General features: G+C 40.9%; 1 protein-coding gene across 7 annotated transcripts in view; it reads right to left on the reverse strand.

Annotated features, from left to right (window-relative positions):
- CERS6 (ceramide synthase 6) overlaps positions 1-26,798 on the reverse strand; it is a 123,756-nt gene that overhangs the window by 29,675 nt on the left and 67,283 nt on the right. For all 7 annotated transcript variants that reach the window (XM_062604744.1, XM_062604742.1, XM_062604747.1 and 4 more), the window contains 2 exons: positions 10,711-10,761; positions 8,889-8,981 (listed from right to left, as the gene is read on the reverse strand). In XM_062604744.1, coding sequence (XP_062460728.1) covers positions 8,889-8,981; positions 10,711-10,761 — 144 coding nt within the window. The remainder of the gene's footprint in view (positions 1-8,888; positions 8,982-10,710; positions 10,762-26,798) is intronic.

Genomic DNA, 26,798 nt, shown 5'->3' on the forward strand with positions numbered 1-26,798 from the left:
CACCAACTCAGTCAAAAAGCAGTCTTGCTGGAGTTTGCTGAATTACCTGCACAGCTTTGAGGAAGTGCTATTAAAACTCTGAAGATCACAGTCATCATTTGACTCGGGATTTTCTCCATACACAGGGTGCAAAGTTACTACCACAGCTCTCAGCAGAGCTAGTAGCTCTTGTGTAGAGCTGTCCGAAAGGAGAGAGATCCACGCATCCTGCTCCACAAGCATTCTGGAAGGTGGAATTTGGCTTCTTGGTAGCTTTCTTGGGCCAGTCTTGCTGAGCTAAGTGGCCCTCAGAGAAACCAAAACTGAGACTCTGCAGTCTTTAGAGGGGCAGCACCTGGTTTACAGAGGGACTGAAGGTACATGTGTCAGGCAGAAGGGCCTTATGGAAAGTGCTGATGAGCTTCCATTAACACAGAGTCACCTGCAGCTGCTGCCTGCTCTGTCTCTCCACTACTGGGAGGAGTAACTGCCCAGGGTCACCATACCTCTTTTCGGGAATGCAGCAGGCACACAGCAGGCACATAGCAGGTCACATTCATCCCATTTGGTGATGTGCAGTGCCATTGCCTCTCAGTATCAGTGCTTGGCTTCACTGTAATGTACACCTGGAGTCTGTGGAAAAACCTGCATCTTGAGCAGTCTCACTAAACAAACAGGGACAGGACCTGCTTTCAGCCTTTCAATTTATGTTTAATGCTATCAGGTGCTATAACACAAAGCTGAGGGGGAGGAAAAAAGAAAGCTGAATAAAAAAATGAAAAAGACTAAAAGCAGTGAACCATATCCTATTTTGGTATATGCTCAACGTTTCTCAGCCAGGTTATTTGATCCCCAGCAGTGCGGAGCACAATCAAATACATTCATCAGTCATATCAAGCCACTGCTTTAAATCCATTTTGTGAAAGCAGACTGAATAAAAACAGAATTAAAGGCTGCTTCCCCTTCTAAGAGTCTTAAGGGAAGCAAGGGTGTGGCATCTTAGTCATTTCAGTATCTACAAACCCACACATGGGGACCATTTCACTATACCATAAATCAAAACAGGAAAGCACCTACCTTAATCTGTGGGATCATAAATAAGCTGCTAGCATTGCCATATGGCAATACCGCAGACTAGCTCTTTACCTGCTCCAGCTGCAAATGCTATGACACTGTTCTTCATTTTCCTTCTAATTATGTTAGCACATAGGCAGTCCAAATGGGGGAAGAAGTCAAGTAGAAAATCTCCTCTGTTTTTATAGCTGACACATTCATGTTCTACAAATACGAGATTTCTAGTCCCTCTTGGGAACTCTTCAAGGCACTCTGACAGTATGGATTTTTCCTAAGCAGTCCTAATGCTCTTGGGCAGCAAGTCTTCTGCACTTCTGCATGAAGTCTACTTACAGAAATGCTGCCCAGGGAACTCATTCTCTAATAACGTTTCTTGAAAGACACAGTTATCTGACTCTGCCGGCTCTGAAAGAGAGATGCTGCAATGACCTACTGAAAACTGCTAGTTAAAAGTAGCAGTGATATAAATAAAACTACTTTTGTAATTCTGGTCCTTTATTTCCTGTTTCCTCTTTAAATCAGTAACTAATATTATGCTTTGAAGATGTGACCTGTTAGATTTTAATTACACGTAAGGGTAATGAATACATGGAAACTAATGGTACAAGTCCCCATAATGTCAAGTGGTACTTGTATTCCCAGATTATTCAAGCACTTTCACCCATACATGGCAGAACAGCAGCTGTACAGGAATGGGCTTTTTCTTTTTTAAAATTTATTTTAAACTGTATGTTTGCGCAAGTTACATTTATTCACAGAAGATTTATAGCCTCCAGTTGTAACTGCTGAAGGATGCATGTGCCTATGTCATGGAAATACATGGCTAAGAATAGGAGAAAGAACCTACTCCTGACACCACCAGTGGGAAGAACACAGATCAGACAATAGAGAAGCCCTGTGGGTCTCAACTTGCAGACAAACCTTCTGGGATCAAGGCTTATGCTGCCCACATTTACTTAACATGTCACATTCACTGACCAACTGCCAAGTGGCTATGGAGCATTAGTGCCACTGAAGAGCAAAACATCTCCATTAGTTACCCCAGCTTCTGGAAATGGGCTATGTTAGAGATCAGCAAAGAAAGGAAATATTATCAGCTAAAGGTTTCAACCATTACAATTCTAGTGAAGGTCTGCAAAATGTACACAATCTAAATTCCTTTCCTCTGAAACAAAAGAAATCAGCTCTACGAAACTCTTTCTCTACCAAGTTTGAAGAAAAAGATCTAGGATCCAAATTCAGTGGAATATAGCATACATTTTCTACAATCAAAATGGACTATTCAAGAAAATTAGCAGGTACAGATTATTTCATTTTAGAAATTAATGAACTGTCATTAAAAAAAAAGGTAAAACACAGAAGTTATAGGAATTGCCAAATGTTTGGAACTAAAAGGTGTGAATTGACAGAAAGGTCTCCCAGATCTTCTACAAACCTGTTAAAACATTGTATAGACATTTTATACAGACCCATAAATATACCCATGAAATATTTTTCTATCAAACAATACTTCAAGTATCCAGAAAGCATGTAAATAAGCCTCACAGCTTCTGAAAGTCATCAGGGTCTTGTGAGGGTAACAAAGTTCTCTGATCTAATTTTTTATTCGATATTTTGCAGGAATATGGGAAGCTGGACAGAGATGATAAAAAAACAAATCATATTAGGTTGCAGTCTTTGAAAATGAAAACCCTTATGCGTAGAGCATCATTACAGCAACATTGTATTTATGAAGCAAACAACACGCCATTATAAAACCATAAAAGTTAATCTACTCAGTTCACTGCCTTAATGCCAATAGTAGGTACGTGCAACAGCCTAAACTGTTCGCTCACAACTCTTCAGCCAGGCAGAGATAATCTGGTAGAATTTATAATACCTAAATAAAGATAAACAGGTATTTGAAAGCAAAACAACTGGAAGTAACTTTAAAGTCATGAATTTGCTATTAGAGAGGAATAAAAGATGGAAAACAGCAAGTACATTTCTTTTGAGCTACAGTGAGTAAAAGTCCAGGGCTGAATGCTGGTGCTTTCAGAGAGGACCTACAGCACCTCACCCTGAGAGAAACCTGGCTACATAAAAGTGGTTGGCTGAATTCCTGCAGTGCATGAGGCTGCCAGGGCACTTTTCATCATCCTAGACTACAACACAGCTACTGCTGAATTTAAAGTACCTAAAATGATAATCAAGATTTACATAAAAGTATTCCTCTCACTATAACGTTAAAACATCAACAGGTTTCTCAGGCTGAGAACTGTTAATCTGCTTTGTATAAGCTGTCATGAAGTATTACAATAGTACCTGATATCAGCTGGCAAATTTCCTGCTGCTTCAGTTAAACACAGCCTTATTTGACAGGGGCGCTGTTTCACAGATTGCACATTGGGCACATTAAGAGGTTTCCACATTTTTTAAAAGAAAACCTATTATTTAAAAGAGAACTTACGGTGCTGCAAGAACTGATGTCTGTCAAGCTTGTACTGCTTTTTATCCACTACTGTAAGCTCCCAGTGATAACATTTTTCAACTCATGGGTTTCCTTGACAGCTGGCACTTGCCCCTGGCCACAGAACAGTTTTACTATGTGACACCAGCACATGGCTGCATTTCTCCAGTCTGATCCTCCTAGTTAGCACTTTTGCTTACACTATAAAAAGAACTGTCTCCACAGTCCAAACTGGTCAGTGATCTAATAGGTTATTTATAATTATGGCATCTTCACTGTCTCCTGCAGGGTACTTATAATGAAAGGCTCTTGACTTGCTATCATTGCACTGCAGATATTGCGCTCCTGCTCTCTGCTGGAGTTGGATGTTCTCAGACACAGCAGATGCATGGGTGTCGTGGTGTTTGTCCCATTTGTCACTCTTTCACCTGGTGCCCTGGGTTCAAGCACTGCAAATCTGCAGCAGGGATGTTACTTAGCTGCTCGTGATCCACTTCCCCACCTCCATCTCCCATTCTGTTTCCACAGTAGGCTGCTGTAAAGTCTTCCTGATAACAACTACAACTCATTTATATATTACTGAGAAACAGGCTTGCAAAAGGTAGTTTACTTGCACCTGTACTACAGGCAGGATCAGGCTTTAGTTCTGTGCACCACTCACCAGTGGGAACAAACTCCCCAGATCACGAGGGAAAAAGCTACAGCATTTGCTCATGAGATGTGTTACATGAGAAGGGTATTACCGACCCTCGAATGGCCCTTTTCAGAAGTGTACTTCAGCGCTGAACCTAGATGCTATTCAGGTAGCCTCCAATTACTTTTCAACGTGAGCAAAGCAACTAGTCAGAACAAGAACTAAATATTCTTTAAAGATGTATTGTGCTACAAAATTGCAGTACTGTTGCAATGATACCACACTTTCCCTCAAGAGGTACACAAAGAAAATTAATCAATGGCACAGTGCAGAGGGCTGAACATGAATGTAAGGGGACTGATTAGACACAGTACGTTTCTGCACCAATAACCTGAACAATTCTGTAACATTGCTGCAGAGGTTTGGTTTTGGTTAATAAATCCACAAATGGCCATTCAGGATTGCTGGCACCTGCAGCTGACATATTAGTCAATGTTACTCTTGATTTAAATTCAACTCCTGAGCAGAGTTGGTTGGAACTAGATGATCTTAAGGTCCTTTCCAACCCTAACTATTCTATGATTCTATGATTATACAGCTCTGTTGAGCAGTGGTTTTCTGCAGCTATCTTTAATTAAACACTGAAGTTGTACTCATGTCAAGTTCATGATGAACAAAACATTTAGTATCTACAGTTGATGTAAGCAAAGGGTATACATGCACATGCCCCTCTACTCTTGTGAGACCTCACCTGGAGTATTGTGTGCAGTTCTGGTGCCTTCACCATAAAAAGGACATGGAACTGCTGGAACAAGTCCAGAGAAGGGCCATGAGGATGATCAGGGGGCTGAAGCACCTCCCAGATGAAGACAGGCTGAGAAAGTTGGGGCTGTTCAGCCTGGAGAAGAGAAGGCTGTGTGGAGACCTCAGAGCAGCCTTCCAGCATCTGAAGGGGGGCTATAGGGATGCTGGGGAGGGACTCTTCATTAGGGACTGTAGTGACAGGACAAGGGGTAATGGGTTCAAACTTAAACAGGCGAAGATTAGATTGGATATAAGGAAGAAGTTCTTTCCTGTTAGGGTGGTGAGGCACTGGAAAGGGTTGCCCAGGGAGGTTGTGAATGCTACATCCCTGGCAGTATTCAAGGCTAGGTTGGACGAAGCCTTGGGTGAGATGGTTTAGTGTGAGGTGTCCCTGCCCATGGCAGGGGGGTTGGAATTTGATGATCTTAAGGTCCTTTCCAACCCTAACTATTCTATGATTCTATGATTTATCCTAAATTGGTTGTTTTGTTTACATTTTACCTTCCAATATGGATTTAAATTTTGTGGATTTTTTTTCAGAAGTAGAAATCTCGAGAATATTTGGAAATTCAAATAGGAGGGTGCTTTTCTGTATATGTAGCTCTGTGTGGAAAGCAACTTCCTTTTGCAAGTAATAGAGGAGCTGACAAGGAGAGGTGCCATGCTTGACCTTGTGCTCACCAACAGGGAAGGGCTCGTTGGAAATGTGACGCTCCAGGGCAGCCTTGGATGCAGCGATCATGAGATGCTCGAATTTGAGATCCTCAGGACAGTGAGAAGAGCGTGCAGCAAGCTCACTGCCCTGGACTTCAAAAGAGCAGACTTTGGCCTCTTCAGGAACCTGCTTAGTAAGGTTCCATGGTGTATAGCCCTAGAGGGCAGGGGGGCCCCAAGCCTGTTGGCTGATATTCAAGGATCACCTACTACAAGCTCAGGAGTGTTGCATCCCAACTAGAAGGAAGTGCAGCAGGAGGGCCAGGAGACCTCCTTGGATGGGTAAGGAGCTGCTGAGGAAAATTCAGATGAAAAAAGAGGCTTATGAAAAGTGGAAGCAAGGACAGGCAGCCTGGGAAGAGTACAGGGATGTTGTCCGGCAAGCTAGGGACCAGGTCAGGAAAGCTAAGGCCCAGTAAGAATTAAACTTGGCTAGGGATGTTAAAGGTAACAGGAAGGGATTCTTTAGGTACATTACAAATAAAAGACAGACTAGGGACAATGTGGGCCCTCTCCGGAAGCTATCGGGAGAACTAGCTACCTTGGATTTGGAGAAGGCTGAGGTTCTTAATGACTTCTTTACTTCAGTCTTCACTGGCAAAGGCTCTGACCACACCACCCAAGCCTTGGAAGGCAGACACAGGGACTGTGAGAATGAAAATCTTGGGCTCACTGTAGGAGAGGATCTGGTTCAAGACCATCTTAAGAACCTGAACGTACACAAGTCCATGGGAACTGATGAAATCCATCTGCAGGTCCTGAAGGAGCTGGTGAATGAAGTTGCTAAGCCACTCTCCATCATATTTGAGAAATCATGGCAGTCAGGTGAAGTTCCTGACCACTGGAAAAGGGGAAATATAACCCCCATTTTCAAGAACAGGAAAATGGATGACCTGGGGAATTAGAGACCAGTCAGTCTCACCTCTGTGCCTAGCAAAATCTGGGAGCAGATTCTCCTGAATGGCATGCTAAGGCACATGAAAAACAACAAGGTGCTTGGTGACAGCCAGCATGGCTTCACTAAGGGGAAATCCTGCCTGACCAATTTGGTGGCCTTCTATGATGGGGCTACAGAACTGATGGACAGGGGTACAGCGGTTCATGTCATTTACCTGGACTTCTGTAAAGTGTTTGACACTGTCCCACACCACATCCTTGTCTCTAAATTGGAGAGACATCAATTTGATGGATGGACCACTTGGTGGATAAAGAACTGGCTGGAAGGCCGCACACAAAGAGTTGTGGTTATTGGCTCAATGTCCAGCTGGAGACCAGTAACGAGTGGTGTCCCTCAGGGATCGGTGTTGGGACTGGTCTTGTTCAACATCTTTGTTGCTGACATGGACAGTGGGATTGAGTGTGCCCTCAGCAAGTTTGCCGATGACACCAAGCTGTGTGGTTCGGTTGATACACTGGAGGGAAGGAATGTCATCCAGAGGGACAGCAACATGCTTGTGACGTGGGCTGATGCCAACCTCATGAAGTTTAACCATGACAAGTGCAAGGTCCTACACCCGGGTCGGAGCAATCCCAGGCACAGCTACAGGTCGGGCAGAGAAGAGATTCAGAGCAGCCCTGCAGAGAAGGACTTGGGGGTGTTGGTAGATGAGAAACTGAACATGAGCCTGCTTCAGTGTGCGCTTGCAGCCCAGAAAGCCAACTGTATCCTGGGCTGCATCAAAAGGAGCGTGACCAACAGGTCAAAGGAGGTGATCCTGCCCCTCTACTCTGCTCTTGTGAGACCTCACCTGGAGTATTGTGTGCAGTTCTGGTGTCTTCAACATAAGAAGGACATGGAACTATTGGAACAAGTCCAGAGAAGGGCCACAAGGATGATCGGGGGACTGTAGCACCTCCCGTATGAAAACAGGCTGAGAAAGTTGGGGCTGTTCAGCCTGGAGAAGAGAAGGCTGCATGGAGACCTCATAGCAGCCTTCCAGTGTCTGAAGGGGGCCTATAGGGATGCTGGGGAGGGACTCTTCATTAGAGACTGTAGTGATAGGACAAGGGGTAATGGGTTAAAACTTAAACAGGGGAAGTTTAGATTGGATATAAGAAGGAAATTCTTTCCTGTTAGGGTGGTGAGGCACTGGAATGGATTGCTCAGGGAAGTTGTGAATGCTTCACCCCTGGCGGTGTTCAAGGCTAGGTTGGACGAAGACTTGGGTGAGATGGTTTAGTGTGAGGTGTCCCTGCCCATGGCAGGGGAGTTGGAACTAGATGATCTTAAGGTCCTTTCCAGGCCTAACTATTCAATGATTCTGTTCTATGACATAAGATTTCCAGGAGCACACTGTGGTTCCAAATAGCAGATAAGCTTATTCAGGATATGCTGGACACTTCATTTACTCTTTTCAGACTTACACTTCTGCTAAAATTCTAGTAAACAGGGATTTTTTCATTAGTATAGCCTACGATCTATTCTATGATCCTATGTTTCTAATTGACAGGTGAAGGAGGCATATAAAATATTATAAAATCCTTCCAAATATTTTAGAAAAATAATTTTCCAAATTTTTAAAAGCCTGAAAGAATAGGTCAGTGGACTGTTGTTTCAGAATGATTGTTGTGCTGTCTATTCTGCTATGGACTAGCACTTTCCTTGGAGAAGAGAACTTGGATGAAGGAATATAACTGGGTGAAACTAATACTGGAAAACTCATTTTTAACAGGCCAGAACTTTATTTTCTTCACTAATAGCTCCTTAATAGCAAGGATCAGCTACTTGAAATTTCATAACAGTAAAGGCCAGATTAAATATAACATCTTTTTTAATACTAAATTTATTCCTGTTCATACCATCCTTTTGCAGAATAAATTAAAAACCCTCACAGATCTTACCAAAGTAGTACTGTGAATTTATGAGTCAGTCTTGCTCTGTTATGGATATTTCATCCTTTAACTCTTAGAAGAAACACTATACCTACTAACTACTATCCGTTCAATTCTATTCAGATCATTGTATAAGAGCAAAAGGGGCTTTCAGCTGCTATTTCCCCTTGAATATTTGATTATTCCAGGTTCTTTCTTGCATAGAAAAACTCCACATCATAGTAACAAGAAACAGAGTAGACAAGCACTTCGACACCAATTTCTCAGCAGTGAGTATGTGCAAGAGGTGGTGACTAGAAAGAACTGTATTTCCAGTTCATTGCACAGGTAATACAGGTATTCCTCAAGTAAAGAAAGAGTTGTGTTTAAAGCTTTCAATGATTTTAGTCTCATTGGTCTTACCTTTCTTTTGATGTCAATGAATTGAGAAAACATTAAGGACCAGTAAAATGACAATTCAACTATGTAGTAATAATGAAGGTCAGGCATCAGTGGCTGAAAGATGGAGATGAGAAAAGGTTAATAGAATCTAACTCACATTACAGGCAGCTAAGGTCAATGTGGGACATGTTTAATCACAGGGGGATTACTGAATTATACATAAGCATCCTATGTAAGAAAAATTATGATGGTTGCCTCTTTCAAACTTTGATGCTCTGGAAAAATAAAGCTCCCCAACCTACCCTCCTTTCATATTTTAATCTTGACAGTATTATAATACTCTAATACCAAAACTTACGACGTTGTCTGTTAGGAACTTAGAACAAACTAAATTCTGAGTACTCCTAAGTCTGTTTTGAAAGATCACTTGAAACATCTTGCTGTACATCAGTAATGTGGGTTTAAAGCTCAGCAAAAGAAATAATGCTAGAGGAGATTAAAGTAATGCTATGAGCATATAATCGCATCTGCTTATGATGAAAATGTCGAGCTTTAAACAGGGCTCTAATACAAAATCCTGCTTTTAAATAATGTAAACTTTTTTGTGTGAACATGTTAAGATTTGGAAAGATGAAAATAAAATAAAATTATCCAGGCATCCTGTTTGATACACAACACGGTTACATGGATGTTTAAAAGTAAAATAAAAACAACAAGACACAGGAACTTGTGCACAAACAAAACCAACCTGAGGTAACTTTGAAGAAGGTAACTGGTGGCACACGTAAACTGCTTAGCCCCCAGCCTAAGAGAGACAGTCCTAGGACCTTCTCTAATTTCTGTGTGATTGTGCCTCCCTGCTAGTCATGCCTTCCATCACAGTGTGAGAGGGGCACTGGCACAAGAGAAGCTCCTGAGGGCATCTCCTTAAGGGATTAAATGAACCATCTCCAAAACAGTTTGCACTGGTACAACCATGCACCCAATCAGGGCACGAGCTATTTCTAATGGCAAGAAGCAGTTCAGTTTCCTCTCTTGTTCCCATTCTCCTTTGCAGACCAGTTCTTTTCAGCTGAAAAACAGCCTTTAGGTTCCTACTGAATGCTTTATGTGGGTTATTTAATTAGAGGCATATGCTTACACTTTATAAAAAATGTGTACACTTAAAATCAATCTTTTAAAGCCATTTCTTGAGCCAATATAATAATTTTTCTGATTTAGTGAGGCTGACAATAAGGTTTTAACTATGTGTAGTTAAAAAAAGGGAAGAGAGCTAGCAATGAACAACTATTATAGCAAGAGAACTCACTGCGGAACATTTCTAGTAAAACAATGAAGATTGTCAGCTTCTTTATTAACAGTATCATTAGTATTTCTAAACCCATACATAACAATAATGTAGGGGGATTCTAAAGATATAATGGTTTCCCTCCATGAAAAGGTCAAGGGTGAAAGTATTAAGTTTCACCCTGTATGCAGTATAACAGCTACAAGAACTATACTGGTTTTTCCCCACCCACTGAACCTAAGGCTTTACTAAAACTTCCAGTATTCTCAGAACTTTTTTTAAAAAATGACCATTCTACCACTGTTACAGATTTCTGCTTTCATGGTTAGATTTCTCAGACCTGTTTTCAGATCCCATGTTTTATTTCAAAACAGGTGTGACAGCTAGATTCGCCTTTGCTGTCTTGAACTCAAGCAAGATGAAGAGTATCTAGCAATGTTCTGAAATTACAAGTAACACACTGACACTAACATATTGACACAAAGCCCCCTCATCATAAAAGCAGAGCTCTGCAGAGATGCCGTATTTGGTTTTAGATAGCACTGCAACTTTTACCTGATATGGGTACCCGTTCCAGCACTGTCTGGTATTCCAGAGCCAGGGTGTCTGAGAAAGAGAAGAAAGAAAAAACGGGTCAGTGCACACCATTTTGGTCAATGTAAGTGTATACAGTTAACACAAGTGAAGGACAAAACTAGAGAAACAGTTTAAAATCTGCATTTTTTGATAGAGGCTATGAAAACTGAATACAACAAGGAGATAGCTCAAAGTTTCACAGCACGAAATAGAGCAACCTCCCTGTTCACAGAGATTTTTAGTTTGTGGCCCATGACCTTACTTTTGCAGGAGTGCAAGCTGAACCTAATCAGCTTGTGCTCAGGTAGTCAGACCTCACATTTCCTTCCTAATAGCACAGGAAATTTTTGCCTTAGGCTGCTCAGACATTCTAAAGAATGTTCCTTGCATGTGCTGTTACATATAAGCATTCTACCGTATAGGATCCATCCTTCATCCCAGCCACATGAGTTTAAAATAGCAAATCATGCCTTTTGCTTTCCTGGCTGAAGACATGACCATCCAGAGATGATAGATCTTGCTATCACACAGAAAAGACTCTGATATCTTAGGGCAACGTGGAAAGTTCCGGAGAGAAATTTACTTTAGTGCATCTACAGATTCTTGCACTGCAGAAAGCTGGGCAAACTAAAAGACTTGGGAACACGCAGCTCTGTTATGCGTCCTGTTTCTTTGCTGCTTGCACAAGATTTATTTGATTATTTATCCGTCAATGCTGCAAAAGAGCCTTTTAAATCTTTCTTTGTAAGCAGGCTGTTTCTTTCAGAGTTCTTTATTTTTTACCTCTTCCTCTGTGCAACTAAAAGGACTCGAGACAGAAATTACCATATGGGCAAGCTCTTCTACCCAACATACCCAACCATTAAGTATTTCCATATTGGGTAATAGGAACATGATCAAACCACCAGCTACCAAGGAGCCACACTTCCCTTTTTGTGCATGAGCAGAAACAACTCCTTTCAGATATGCACGTCTTGCAATGCACAGCTGCATCTCGGGTTCTGACAGCATCTGTACTCTTTGAGAAGCATGTGTCTACAGCACAAGTACCCACCCACAGGGTATCTTGTTAGAAATATGAAAGAAAAGTGTGGATTAAAGATCTTTGTGCAACTTTTTTACATAATATTAACTGCTCTACATCCAGTATAAAGAGGACAGAAAATCATTAGTATGCCTCCTGGATAAAGGCACACATACCCTTACAGCATTATACACTTCCATTAGATTACATTTTTTCAGGTAAATCCTCACCGCATGAGATACGGCCTTTTCTTGTTTTCACCATCAGGTGGAGCAGTTCAGCTCAGGCAAAACATAATGACAAACTCATGCAAAATACAATGGGTGAGCAAACCAAATAAAATAAACACTAGGCAAAACGTTAAGCCCCAGGCTGAGAATCAGGCTAGGTAGGGAGAATTTGTACCATATCAAAAGCCAGGATAAATCTAATCAAAACTATAGCCCAATTCCCAACTGATACTTTAATACTATTTGCGATGTGTCTTACAGAAGCTTGTTACAGCCTTTGTTGGTTAACAGTGATGCGATATGATCACTAAAGGCTCTTCCTATTTCTTTTTTCAATTTTCCTTCACATGGAAAATATGATAAAAAAGAACTTGCACACCCAATGCTCCTGAAATAATTCTTAGAATAACCTGAGTAGCATACCAGCATTAAAGTGACAGACCTCCTACGCCTCTCACAGGGATGTTGTAACAATGGTTAAAGTCCATCCAAACTTCTCCTCCTCTCTATTAGGAATAATTATTTCATGCAGACAATTTTTTTTTCCAAGTATCTCCACAGCAGTTACCATGCTAAGTGAGTTCCCCTCATTTCATGCGACAAAAAGGGTCTTTGGAAAGAGCGACAGCTCCTCTGCAAGTGTTACTAATATACAGAAGCTAAAATATTTCTGTCTGACAGCTGCCTACATTAGATCTATCCAAATATTATAGGATAATTCATAGTTTTAGCCAGGTTTGAAAAGCTGTAACTGTCTTTCATATCAGATTCAAAAAGAGGTAAGAGATGCTTCCTACCCAATTATTTTGGTACCTAAATTACAGGTGCTAGCAAAAAATGCATATTTTTCTCTTTCAAATATTATGACATCTTAAGGCTTCTTCAGAGAGATGCCTACTGCAGGAGCTGCAGATACAGAGGTTTATGTGTAATTAAAATGCTGAATGCTAAATAAAATAGGCCTCACTGGAGGAACCCATAACCACAAAGCCTGGAAGGATACCACAAACTGACAAACAATACAATACATGCAATTAGGCCTCAAAGACAGAGAGAACATCTGCCTCTTCTGAGCCGCATAAGGCTTGGAAAGCCATGCTGCCTTCTCACACAAAATGCTTCTGGGTAGCTGTTTGGAAATTTAATGGATCCTATGTGGGCAGCAGTGGTTAAGACAGCAGGACATCTATACCACCTTCTTACACCTCTCTCCTCCCCAGTTTCCCTCTCCTTGACTTGCTTTAGCATCTCTTGAGTAGACTAACAGCTGTAGCAGAAGGGGACTTTGGTTATGTTTGCCCTGCAGGGTTTTAAGAAAGAGGCAGAGCTTAGTTTAAATACAGCTTTCCCCTCTGACCTCTACAATGAACACAGTCCGAGACCGAAACTAAGTTCTCCAGGTAGACCACGGCTGTAGTTGGACCAAGAAGCATCGCTTAGTCCTCTGTGAACCTCGCAACTGTGGGATGTTCTGTGCAGGTTTCAGCAGGAAGGAGAGAATTCTAAAAAAGCCCACAGTCTGCAGAGTGAAACTGAAACACACCGAAGAGAGGTGGATTAATCAGAAAGCACATAATACTGACATTCTCAGGGCTCAGCTGAGCCTGTGTGTGCTCACAGGGCACACTGATGAACTTCCTTACATCAGGCATGCTCACTGTGAAGCAGAGCCCAGCTCTTCCTGACAAGTCCTATGATGGACAGAAAGGTCAGTGACTTGGCTTTGCAACAGATCCATTTCTGATGAACATAAAGTGTGCTGTTTCCACTGCCTGTTGAATACCCAAATTTCCACTCCTTGTTCTTGGTACATAATCTCTTGAGGAAGGGAGGAATCTGAGAGGACTGGAGAAGGGAGGAAATGCAAAAGTCCTGATAACAAAAGGCACCCTTAAGCTGGAAACAGAATACTAAAAACTTCAGTTCCAATTACGTCAGGCACAAAACACCAGCCCTACAATGCTAACACCCTCCCTTACAGAACATAAAGTACTTAAGATGGAAACTTAAGCTTTACCACACTTTGGTGCAGTGCCTAATATGTGCAGTATCAATGACAGAGGAGGATGATAAACAGCTGTTGAATCTGCTGTCATTTACATTTATTAAGGAACAAATCCCTATTATTTTTGGTTCCTTACAGGAATATCTGTCAAAAGTTCCATCAAACCTCCCTCCAACTCTGTGATTAAAGGAAGTAATTTTAAAGAACTCCTTCAGAAATAAAACTTCTCTTGAGACAAGGGAATGACTGAGGATTTGGAAAAACAAAAAAGCAAATTATCTGAGATGTCTGCACACTTAGCCAGAAGCCTCGGGTTGTTTTGCATCCGCTGTCCCATTCATTTATCTTTAGAGAAAGCTTCTGATTGGGCTCTGGCTTTCAGAAGCCCCAAAGCAATGAAAATCTGCTTGTCTTACTCAAAGTGCTGCTAATACCAAGCATGTGAAAGGTCAGTTTTGATACTAAATGGGGTGTGTGTGTGTGTGTGTGTGTGTGTGTGTGTGTGTAAAAAACGTAGTACAATAAAAACCTCCCACTTCTGTTCAGTTCCCTTACAGCCCATTTGGCTGAAAGGTGTTTTTATGTGTCCTTTATCCCTTTATCCGTGAGGAAATAGATGCACCTGGTGAAGTATTATTATTTAAAAATAAGAAATGTTTGGTTCATCATACCGCAATAAAAATAACAATGAATATTCCTCCTCATCCTTATCTACCCAGCAGAACCCACTAAGTATAGGAAACACACAAAGGCCACAGTATAGATTCTCAGAGACGAACAAGAGCTGTACATGTCATGAGCAAGTACTTTCCCATACTGTCAGCAAGCCAACCATCAGATGTGTGTATCAGGCATATCATGGATTTAAAGTGAATTCCGCACCCATTTCATAGAATCAGCTTATGTCTGCAAATATAAATATATTACATATAGGTAACATAAATTTGCAAAGTAACTGCTTTTGGGCAGCTGGAGTGAGTTCCACAGTCTGCGTCACTTCTCGTTGCTGTATCAATAACTGAATCATTTTTCCTTGCATCCAGCACAACTAGAAATCCCAATATGCAGGTTACAACCACAAGCACTGGTGTTACTTTGCCCTTAGAAGCGTGAACCTACAGATAAATAAGGGGTGCGAAAAGAAACCTAATAAACACAGTGTTGCTAGCACTAATTTTTTCTTTCTGTAGTCCATAAACTTGAAACAAGTAGCAAATTGAAGGACCACTTCCAAAAATACAACGCTAAGCAAAACCCAGGTCTCCACAGAGGAGCTTCTGCCCTAGCAGTTTGGAGTATTAGAGAGAGCTGCTATGCATCTGATTTACTCCTGACCACACAGGCATGTTGTAACTCCCAAAGGGGTTCTTCTTAAATTCTCACATAAGTAACAAAAATCTTCTGACTTACCCAGCAGATAAAGAAATACAATCTGCCTGCTATTTTTATCAAAATACAGCATGCAGAAATCCAGGGACATCACGACAGAACCCCCACATTGCACAAAAGTATATTTATGCTTAAGTCCACATTTCAAGCCAAAATGAGACAGCATCAGTCCAAAACCAGGTTTTAAGTTGTTTTTGAAAATAGGTTTTTGACCCTGTGAAACAAAACCAGCACAATACAGAAATCCTGAGCGTTCACTGTGTATGTGCCCGCTACTCTGCAATCTCAAAAGGCAGATGTTATCTCGCTTGGTTAATACATCTGAATACAGCTTTACATAATTTGTCCCTCATAGCTACAGCAATAATAAGTGGAACTGAAATTACCACTATTAATTAAAGTCAAGATAATACATACTTTTAGCAAAGTTCCATCCACCTCATTTATTTTGGGTTGATACGGGCAAAGATATCTCTCCATACCTCAATCTAGAGCAGGTCCTTGCTCTTCACAGAAACAAGTGGTACAACTCAGGCCAGACTTCCTCTTGATTAGCATTTACTTGGCCCCCAAATGCTGTGTGCAATTTGATCTTATCCCTAAACCTAACGTTCACTGTCTGATACGTAAGTATAACATAAGACATATGCAGTCTTTTCCTCAACAGCAGCTGCCTTCTCCCACTGCAGGTAGAACACCACCTCCTGCTCATGCAGACCAACACCTTACCATATTCTGAGCTTTACAGCTTATCATCTCTCTAAGAGTGCAATTGTAACAGCAGGTGAGGAAGAGACTAGAACCTTTCTGTTGACTACAAAATATAGACATACTTAACGCTTTCCACAGGATTTGGAGAAGGCTGAGGTTCTTAATGACTTCTTTGCCTCGGTCTTCACTGGCAAAGGCTCTGACCACACCACCCAAGCCTTGGAAGGCAGACACAGGGACTGTGAGAATGAAGACCTTGCACCCACTGTAGGAGAGGAACTGGTTCGAGACCATCTTAAAAATGTGAATGTGCACAAGTCTGTGGGTCCTGATGAAATCCATCCGCGGGTCCTGAAGGAGCTGGTGAATGAAGTTGCTAAGCTGCTGGCCATCATATTTGAGAAATCATGGCAGTCAGGTGAAGTTCCTGACCACTGGAAAAAGGGAAATATAACTCCCATTTTCAAGAACGGGAAAATGGATGACCTGGGGAACTAGAGACCAGTCAGTCTCACCTCTGTGCCTAGCAAAATCTTGGAGCAGATTCTCCTGGATGGCATGCTAAGGCACATGAAAAACAACAAGGTGCTTGGTGACAGCCAGCATGGCTTCACTAAGGGGAAATCCTGCCTGACCAATTTGGTGGCCTTCTATGATGGGGCTACAGAACTGATGGACAGGGGTACAGAGGTTCATGTCATTTACCTGGACTTCTGTAAAGTGTTTGACACTGTCCCACACCACATCCTTGTCTCTAAATTGGAGAGACATCAATTTGATGGATGGACCACTCGGTGGATAAAGAACTGGCTGGATGGCCACACACAAAGATTTGTGGTCAATGGCTCAATGTCCAGCTGGAGACCAGTAACGAGTGGTGTCCCTCAGGGATCGGTGTTGGGACCGGTCTTGTTCAACATCTTTGTTGGTGACATGGACAGTGGGATTGAGTGCGCCCTCAGCAAGTTTGCCGATGAAACCAAGCTGTGTGGTTCGGTTGATACACTGGAGGGAAGGAATGCCATCCAGAGGGACCTCGACACGCTTGTGAGGTGGGCTGATGCCAACCTCATGAAGTTTAACCATGCCAAGTGCAAGGTCCTACACCCGGGTCGGAGCAATCCCAGGCACAGCTACAGGTTGGGCAGAGAAGAGATTCAGAGCAGCCCTGCAGAGAAGGACTTGGGGGTGCTGGTTGATGAGAAAATGAACATGAGCAAGCAGTGTGCGCTTGCAGCCCAGAAAGCCAACCGTATCCTGGGCTGCATCAAAAGGAGCGTGACCAACAGGTCGAAGGAGGTGATCCTGCCCCTCTACTGTGCTCTTGTGAGACCTCACCTGGAGTATTGTGTGCAGTTCTGGTGTCCTCAACATAAAAAGGACATGGAACTGTTGGAACAAGTCCAGAGAAGGGCCACGAGGATGATCAGGGGACTGGAGCACCTCCCAGATGAAGACAGGCTGAGGAAGTTGGGGCTGTTCAGCCTGGAGAAGAGAAGGCTGTGTGGAGACCTCATAGCAGCCTTCCAGTATCTGAAGGGGGCCTATAGGGATGCTGGGGAGGGACTCTTCATTAGAGACTGTAGTGACAGGACAAGGGGTAATGGGTTAAAACTTAAACAGGGGAAGTTTAGATTGGATATAAGAAGGAAATTCTTTCCTGTTAGGGTGGTGAGGCACTGGAATAGGTTGCCCAGGGAGGTTGTGAATGCTTCATCCCTGGCAGTGTTCAAGGCCAGGTTGGACGAGGCCTTGGGTGATATGATTTAGCGTAAGGTGTCCCTTCCCACGGCAGGGGGGTTGGAACTAGATGATCTTAAGGTCCTTTCCAACCCTAACTATTCTATGATTCTATGATTCTTTTCCACCTCAACTGAAAATTAAAGGCTTTTAGTAACCACACCAGCAGAAGGACAATTATTAATAATTAACATGTGTTTTGGGGTGTTGTGTTTTTGGTTTGGTTTTGTTTTGTTTGGGGTTTTTTATTTATTTATTTTCTATGTGCTTAAATTAAATATTGCAATGTTCACTTTTTTCCCCCCAATTATGGCAAGGCATTAAAGCAATTTTTTCTTTACAATATATTAATCAGCATTCCTCTTGCACATCACTTGGCTGAACAAGCATTTGCTTAGAGGGGAATTACATAAATTGCTTGCTTGCTTCTTTCTGCAACACCTGCACTCTCTTGGCATGGTATACTGAATGGCTGCTGACATTACAGAGAGAGTCAGATTACCAGGCACCACAAAAAGGATCCTTCGGTAGTTTCCCATCCCAGAAGCTTTTATTCTAGTGTAAAAATAACTCCACCCATTAATGGCAAAATCAAGAGATTTTTCAATAAATTAATCCCTTAAACGCAAACCCCACAGTGGCTCTGAGTTTCATTCCCCATCTTCTTACTTGGCTCAGCGGGGATCAGTAGAAGTGTAGCCTACTGCAGTCCTTCTCTGTTAAGGTGAGTATATATCTATGAAAACATTTGTTTCTGCATATAACGTACAACCTAAAAAAATCTGGTTTTCTTCCTGACCACAGAAAAACTCCTTGATGTTAATTGTTTTGCAAGTCACAGAAAGTGTTTCCTTTTTTCAAAAGTAGCAATATTTTGCAGCATTTTTTTCTCCAGCAGAAAGAAAATGAAACTCTTCCTCATTTTCCTTTATTTTTAGAAGAAGAATTATAAACAAACAGCAACAAAATTCTTAGTTGGCTTTTCAAAGCTTCTAACGTCTTCCACTGAGTTTGACAAGCCTCCAAGGACTTGAGATTTATGATGTCTTGGAAACTTTTCCTGATCACCTAGAAATGTAGGTTTTTTTCCTTGTTATCTTCCAAAAAATTACCCAGGATAAGAAAGGATCTGAACCATGTTAACAGCATCACTTGCTAGTGTTGTATTTGTTTTGCTATTACTTAAGTATTTCTCATACTAAAGTCTCACTGATGTAAAAAATACATCAGTTTCCAGTCTCTACTGGCCACGTGTGACAGGCATTTTGGGCACAACCCTAGCAGCAAAACGATGCCAACAACACAGCATTCAGTTACCTACACATCAAAATTAAGAATATTTCCCTCTACCCACAGAAGTCTGACAAAACATCATGTTGATTTGCTAATGAAGAGAACACAGCAAAATGACAAAATCCATGGCTACTACTTTGCATCAACTTCTGCTTGTTCTTCCTTTCAGTGACTGGCAATTTGCTTTGTGATTGCTTCTCACACCAAGAACAGCATTTTAATAAATTCTTCACAAACCCAAGCAGTCATTCCTATTTCTTGGCAAAGCTGGCAATAGAAGTGAAGACAATGTGACACATTGCTGCTGAGCCTCCTGAGGTTCTCATCTCATACATTGTGACTAAGCAAGCTGTTACAAGTTTCTGCAGATCTGCTTTTTTCTCTAGAGCTTAGTGCTTTTTGCCTGTACAAACGAGGTGTTGGGGGGAAAACGCTTTTGCAATGAAGAACGCTCAGCCCTTCCTCTCAGCAATCTGCACTGCTGATTTCCAAACATAATTAAAAATGATACCTCTACTAATCGGAAACTAGAAAATATACGGAAGGATGCATAAAAGGCCAAGATTAACAACAATCACTGAGAGATGCACTTGACATTTCAAATGCAAATATATGTGTGAGCACAAAAACAGTCTTAGAAAAAATGTGAATTCAAGTTTCATTTATTTACATAAAATCATCTCCAGAAAGGCAGAGTAAGCTCCATGCACCACACATATTTAAAGCGAAAAGTGGACGTATGATGTACAGAGATCTCATGTTTATGTCCTGCGCTGATAAATGTGTCATTTCAACTTTCAAATTATGTGGAAAATTAAGATGGAATCTGGAAGGATCCTAATATTGAGGCATCACATGCAGTGAACAGAAGTGAAGAACACGTCATCTGGAGACGCTGGCAGTTTTAATGCCTCCTCCCCCTGCTCTGACCAGCCAATCACCAGTCCCTTTACCAAGCCCAGCCATCAAAACATTTCCTCTCATGCATGCACCCTTTTCCTCTAACACTTGGTCTCTTGGTTACTTTGTAGTAACCAAAACTTTTTCAAAACTTCTGTCTGCATGTGTAATGGTAACATTTTCAAGGACTGTTTTGTCAGGAGCAAGTTGGGCAGCCAGTGGTGCTATGATGGTTTAGAGCAGCTGAAGGTCCATATAAATATTCTAGAAGCCAGACTAGAGATCACTGTTTCCCAGTGACACTACTCAGTGTATCACATAGTTGCTCTATCTGCAGTGTAAGAAAAGGTCATAAAAAGTAGCAGACACATTCAGCCAAACTGCTAACACTTCCGTGAAGCAAAGCAGCTGTCAACCTGTTAGCCTTACAGCTGCCTTATTTTTTTTGACCATAGAGCCAGACCACATTTATTAGCCTAGAATTTGCAGGTATTTATGAATTTGTTTTATTTAAAAAGAAAACATGCAACCGTAGGTCTGGAATTAGTTTGTAGAGAAAGTGCTGAGGTTTACATTTGCAAACCATACCTTGGTAGGAGGGTGACTCCAATAAAAATCACACGTTTAAGAGACCATCAATAGGAGAAATGAAAAAGCCCAGGGAGGTGTAATGAGGTAACACTGAAAGGGAATACAGTATGGAAAAAAAAATAAAATAAATCTCACCAGTAATATATTTAACTGCCAAGTTTATTTTCCCTACTACTTTAAGGGTAACATGAAGCAGCTTTATGCCTCAAAGCCCTTACAGTGTAAAAATACGTATTGTTACTCTGCTGCAAGTCACTGCCTCAATAGTGAGTTCGACTAAATAATGGCAACTCGAACTACCAGTCAGGTTATTAATAACCTGCTCTTATACCCAAACACACATTCTGCTTCAGGTTTAATTAGCTGTGGAAAATAGAACAGCTTCATTCATCTGAATAGCAAAATATGAAAAGCTCCTGGCAATATAGTAGTGCTGTGCTAAATACTTAGCTACAGGTATGAATGAACTACCTTAATTTCCTGACGAATTGGAACGATTTTTACCATAAAACTGCACAAATATAAAGCTTTGGGAAGTATTTTGCCTAGATTTGCCATTTTTATATATAGGTCATTGAAAAATTTCTATCTTCAGAAAGCTGGGTTGCCAAGATGATGAATAGTGTGCTTAAGTGAAAATTGGCAACCAGTCCACAGTGGGATGCAAGGTCTGGAGGCCCTTCTTTTACTGTCCTGAATAGCAGTGTAATCTATAAGTAGTTAGAGATGCTGGTATGGCTCAGTACCAGCGTAACTCTCCAAATTGCTGATTATAGAGCATTTACTTATTACTCTGATGTTATTAAATACCCCCAGCTGGATTCCAAACAGACAAACTGAAGTTCAACTCTAGACATATTTTTTAAATTAGTGCATTGCTTTTCCTCCCCTTACTTATGTAAAATTTGTCCCCATTGTCTACATTTGAAAGTCCCATTGCATCAGTGTCCTACAGATGAATTAGGGTATTTCAATATTCTCCTTTTGCTTGTTTCTTTGAAAAACTTTGTTTCCTTTTACCCACAGATAAATTCTGCCAGCCAGTTTAGCTTACACAGTAAATTATTTCCTATGCTAACAGGCCTTTTCTTACAAATCCTCGTTGTCCAAAATGCATTCATTTTTCTTGTTGATGTACACTGAAGGGTTGGAGTAATTTAAAATTAAGTTTCTCCACTGACTTTGATCTTTCTCACAGCATGACTCATGATTTATATCTCAGGCATCCAAAGCACTCTATTAATCTCTCCTAAATGCCCTCAACAATTTTTATGCCCTTTTGAAGAGATATCTGAAAGAAATTCCTTTTCCTTTAGATGAAATCTAATTGTGGTCTTACTGGAAACCTTTCCTACTCATGATGCTCATTTAAAAGTGTAATGTGACATTTCCCCTTTTCCACAACAGGAGACTCTGACAGGAGAGTTCTTTCCTGCTCGCAACAATGAACTAGATATTGTTTTATTTAGCACCTAATGGTCAGCCCAACTTTCACAGAAAGGAATGAGTATGATTCCATTTTAACATCCCAAATTATTTTAGCTTGACAATTTTCATCACTTAGCAACTTGTTTTCTGATTTAAAAGAAAAATTTATAAAAAAAAAAAAGAGAGTCCAAATCAATTTTAAAGCAAGTGCAATCTGCTAAAGACAGGCTTCATTTCCTCCCTAAGTGGCATACATATCACATTATCCCTCTGTTAATAGCACAGTTAAGTATCAAATATCAGTATTGTGTTAAAAGGGCTCCAGCGTGGCCTCTGACATTCTTCATTTAAATGAGAGTATTTATCCAGTATTGGGCAGATAAGCTCACTGAACAAATGTAATTACAAGGTTTCAGTAATAGATAATACAACAACCTTTCAGGTGTAATATGAGAAGGAAACACCACAACAGGTGTAGTCCAGACTAGTAAAAGTGCCTAACTGAATGCCTGCTTCCAGTAAATCGAGAATGAAGGAGATAGAGGGAACCAGCACAGGCTCTGGATGCAAACTTCCCCCTTCAAGCTCTTGCCATGCTGTTTTCTAGAGTCAGTTCTCGTCTAAACCAAGGTGGTAGATATTTCACAAACTCATGCTTTGGTATCTCAGCATTAAAACCAGAAAAATTTAGCCTGGTTTAAGTAGTCAAGAATCAGACAGTCAGACATATTCCAAACAGCAGTATAAATATTTCCAAGATGCTGTGTTTCTTGCATTATTCTGTTCTGCAAAACATCCAGAAGCATTAGTTATATGCAGCAGGTGCAGCAAGAGGAAATGATAGATTTTTAATTTCTCAATCCAATGGCAACTAAGGAAGTAACATAAGGTTATTTGAAAGCAGTCAGGGATCTTCTCTATTAGCAGCTTCATTCCACTGCAGACCTCACAGTATCATGACTTGATGTGCACAGTAACCACAAATGCAGCAGAGCTTCCCAAGTAAGTGTAACAGTTGAAATGTCAACTGCAAAAATTATCATCAAGCTTGAAAGAATCCATTTCAGCAATATCTATACAGAATCAGTGACTATTTCCGGTTATGCTCTGTTTTAATATCCAAACAGCTCTTTGCAGATGCTGTCACCTTTGCTGCAACACAACCAATCTCCCATGAAACTGGCAGGATGACTTCAAAAGCATTCTTAAAAATCATGCTCAATAAAACACTGCAACCAGCATGAGGCTTTTTTTGAAAAGGCCATGTGTATCTCCTGTCGTGTGACTACAGTGAAGAGTCACTGGACAACTGAGAAAGATCAGCTGGCTTCAAAGCAGCTGCACCCTGGCTTGCTTTCCCTGCACCTCCAGAGCTGCTCTATCACAATCCCAGCTGCCCTCTGTCTCACTGAACCACAAGGTGACAGAGCAGACACCAGTAAGGGAGGCAGAACCCCCACCCCTGTTCTCACTAGCACTTTGGAAATTGCAGTGTACAAAGATAAAGCTCCTTATTTATTCTCTTCATGTTTTAGAGAACTGGCAGGAACAAATAACTTCCAGAGATGAAAGACCCTGATGCAAGTCTAATGGACCACGACTGACCCAAGAACTACATCAAGGCCATAGCTATCTTTTTCTTTGGGGAAATGTGTTGATACTGGATAAAATGATCACTGTAAAAAGACAGCAACAAGAGAGGAATGAAAGAAGGCAGCCTTTCTGTAGTCCACAGGAACATACCTAACTTGCACACTTACAAAATTCCCAAATCCACTCCCCAAACTAATAAAGTCAGTTTTAAGAAGTGAGGAAAAGCAGTGTAGTGATCTGACAAGGAAAGATGAAAGTAGGAAATACTGACCTATGAGGTAGCTGAGGAGTATACGGGAAAGGGAAGACTATATAACATTATGTAAAATTTAGTTTCTTCCCAGAACAGTCCACTCCCAGTGCCCAACAAGCCCTGAATTGTCCAAAAAAAAAAAGAAGAACTGACCACAGGGAAACTGGCCACTATGATAAACCAGCCTTTCCATGGAAACTTCAGTGATAAAGCTGTATCCCCTCCCAGCTACTCATCTTCAGATAATCCATGATGTTTCCCATGGGCATTCTTGGCATAGAGAGGTCAGAAAACAAATGCTGTACAGCATGCAGAAAACTATCAGTGATCTCTCTCATGGTGGGCTTTCCAAGGTCAGATCAGTCTTTGCAAGGCTACATAAACTAGGTCAGGAAAACAGACAAACAAACAAGTAACCAATCAAACCTGCTGCTCCATGGACATACGACTTAGCTCTAAGAAGAACAATCAATTAAAAAACAGCCCCAGTGTCAAAATAGACTTACATAAAGCTGTGAAACTAGAACCTTCCTTGTGTATTAGATAATTTGTGACTGAATTAAGCTACCTTACTGAGTCAGTGTAGGAAAGCATTTATAATGTATGCTGAGCAGCCCACAAGCCCGCTGAGACCCTATATGGCTGAGAAAGAAACAGGTGAAGAGAGTACAATGAAATATGTCTTTCATAATAGAGATAACATATACTTGCTCTTTAAAATTGTTAAAGTGACTCAATTCAACTGTAATTTTCCAACAATGTAAATAACTTTGGAATAACACCAGCAGTGTGTGGTTTTCATCCACTTGGCTTTTTAAGTAAAGTTTCTATTTAAAGGAAAGAAGATTAAATAACATAAACGCACACAGAAGTGCTGTAGCAATTTTACACTAATAGCAACTCCTCAATTTCCAGTAACTTTCCAGGAGCATCTGCGCTGCAACACTACTTTGGACAAACTAAGAGCCCACCACCTCTTGGAGGTCCTTAAGAACATCTTACTATGACTAACCAGAGCAAACAGAGTGACAGCAGTTGTGTTTTAATTAGGTCCTGAACCTGACTAAAATAAACCATCACCAACTTATCAGCTTAGTGACCAGAAACTGAGACACACATTTAATTTAATGATGATGTGTATACTACTGTTTCTGATTTTTCTTTTAACAGCTAAAATAAATGGAGATGTATTTGACGACATCTGAACATATGATCACAACCAGAACAGACCTTCAGTGAAGAAAACTGAAGAAGATATATCAGTGAAAGAGATGCAAGACACAGCATACAGTGAAGCTATTAAACAGCTGAACACCAAAATAGCTGCAAAATTGACAGAAAGAGAAATAGCAGGAAAACTCCAAACCAAGAATGGCAAATGAGACTCCATTTCAGGTAAACATCCCATTGTTCCTGTGTCCAGGTCTTATTTCCCAAAGGGATATGAACTCACAATCTTGAGATGCCTGTTTCCCCAAATAACAATTCTTTGAAGTTGCTATGCATATCTACAACTATTTACTTCCTCCAAGATTAACAATCTCAATAATCAAGAGATAGAGATGAAGTGCAATACAGAAACGATGTCAAAACCCAGTCACCACACAATGGAGTAACAAGTTCTCTTTTTGTATTTCAAATGAATATGGTTTGACTTTAGGCTCTAAAATTCTTGACTATAAGTAATCCAAAATGGCATTTGCAAATGCTATACTACTCTCACAGGGCTGTAACATCTGTATATATCATTGTTGCTATTTTATTCCAAAAAGAGGCAAAAAACATGCCAACTCAGCTAAGCAGCAGAACAAAGCACCCTCATTCACAAAAAAGTGTTAGGAAACCAGGTTCTCTCCAAGCACACATAGAAAACTGTAGGACACTAACAGAACATCTTCTGCTGTCACACAGTAATTGGCTAGCTCAGCAGCTAGTGCACACACAAGGACAAGCAGTCGATTTTCTTCTTCTGAAACATTCTATAGTTTCAAGAAAGAGGTATTTTCATAACAACATAAGTGAAGCTCTGCCTCTCAGGGTTTTTTTTCCCTCCTTACTACACTACTATTTTTCTAGGTGCCTTCCATACATTTATGCTACTTGAGTAGGTTTTGGGAGTCAAATTTACACTTCAGTATGTTTTTCCTATTGTTTTGCAATCTATCTGCATCACCAGCAATTGCAATTGCATGGCAGACAGTTCTGTTGTATGGGATGACTCCTTAGGAAGGGAGATGCAGAACTGACATTCCACCAGCCACATACATACAGTATGTGTTGTTGCACCTGGCATTTTTTTAAACATAGGCACAGCATCCTCATATCACCAGTCTTACTTTAACTCTAAATTTGAAAACGAGCAAGTCACAAGTTATTTGTTTATCCAGGCAGATGGTCCTTTTCCCAGTAGAATACGTACACTCAGTTTTAGGTTCCTAAGTCTCAATTTAGTCTTCAGAAGACTCTCACTGCAGGGAATTCATGCTCTGTCTTTCTTCTGTGAATTTGTAATTCTCATGGGCAATTAAAGGAAAGAAACTGAATGTGAAAAGCCACCATATGTCACCTGGAAGTTTTTCTTCCAGATGTTTGTAAAGTTTTTTTATTCTACAGCATTTTACAGATACTGCTCAGCACCAAGGATCAACAAGCAAGCAATAATCCAATCCTGAAATTCTTACTCTGTTTCTTTATCACTGAAGCAAATGCTATTTTTTTTCCATTTAATGAGAGCACAATCAGACCATTAACTCTTAATGATCCAAGCCATTACTGATGTAATTGCAAATATTACTGAAGAAAACAAAAACCTTATCTTGTTCCTGTGTTAGTGATAAGCAAAACAGTAAGTTTAATGCCACTGGACTTAATGTCTTGTTGGCATCAATACTGGTGTGGTGCTCTGCAAGG

Source organism: Pezoporus occidentalis, unplaced genomic scaffold (assembly GCF_034315485.1).
Source record: "Pezoporus occidentalis ecotype Australia unplaced genomic scaffold, CSIRO_AGI_Poc_V1 ctg88, whole genome shotgun sequence".
Lineage (NCBI taxonomy): Eukaryota > Metazoa > Chordata > Aves > Psittaciformes > Psittacidae > Pezoporus > Pezoporus occidentalis.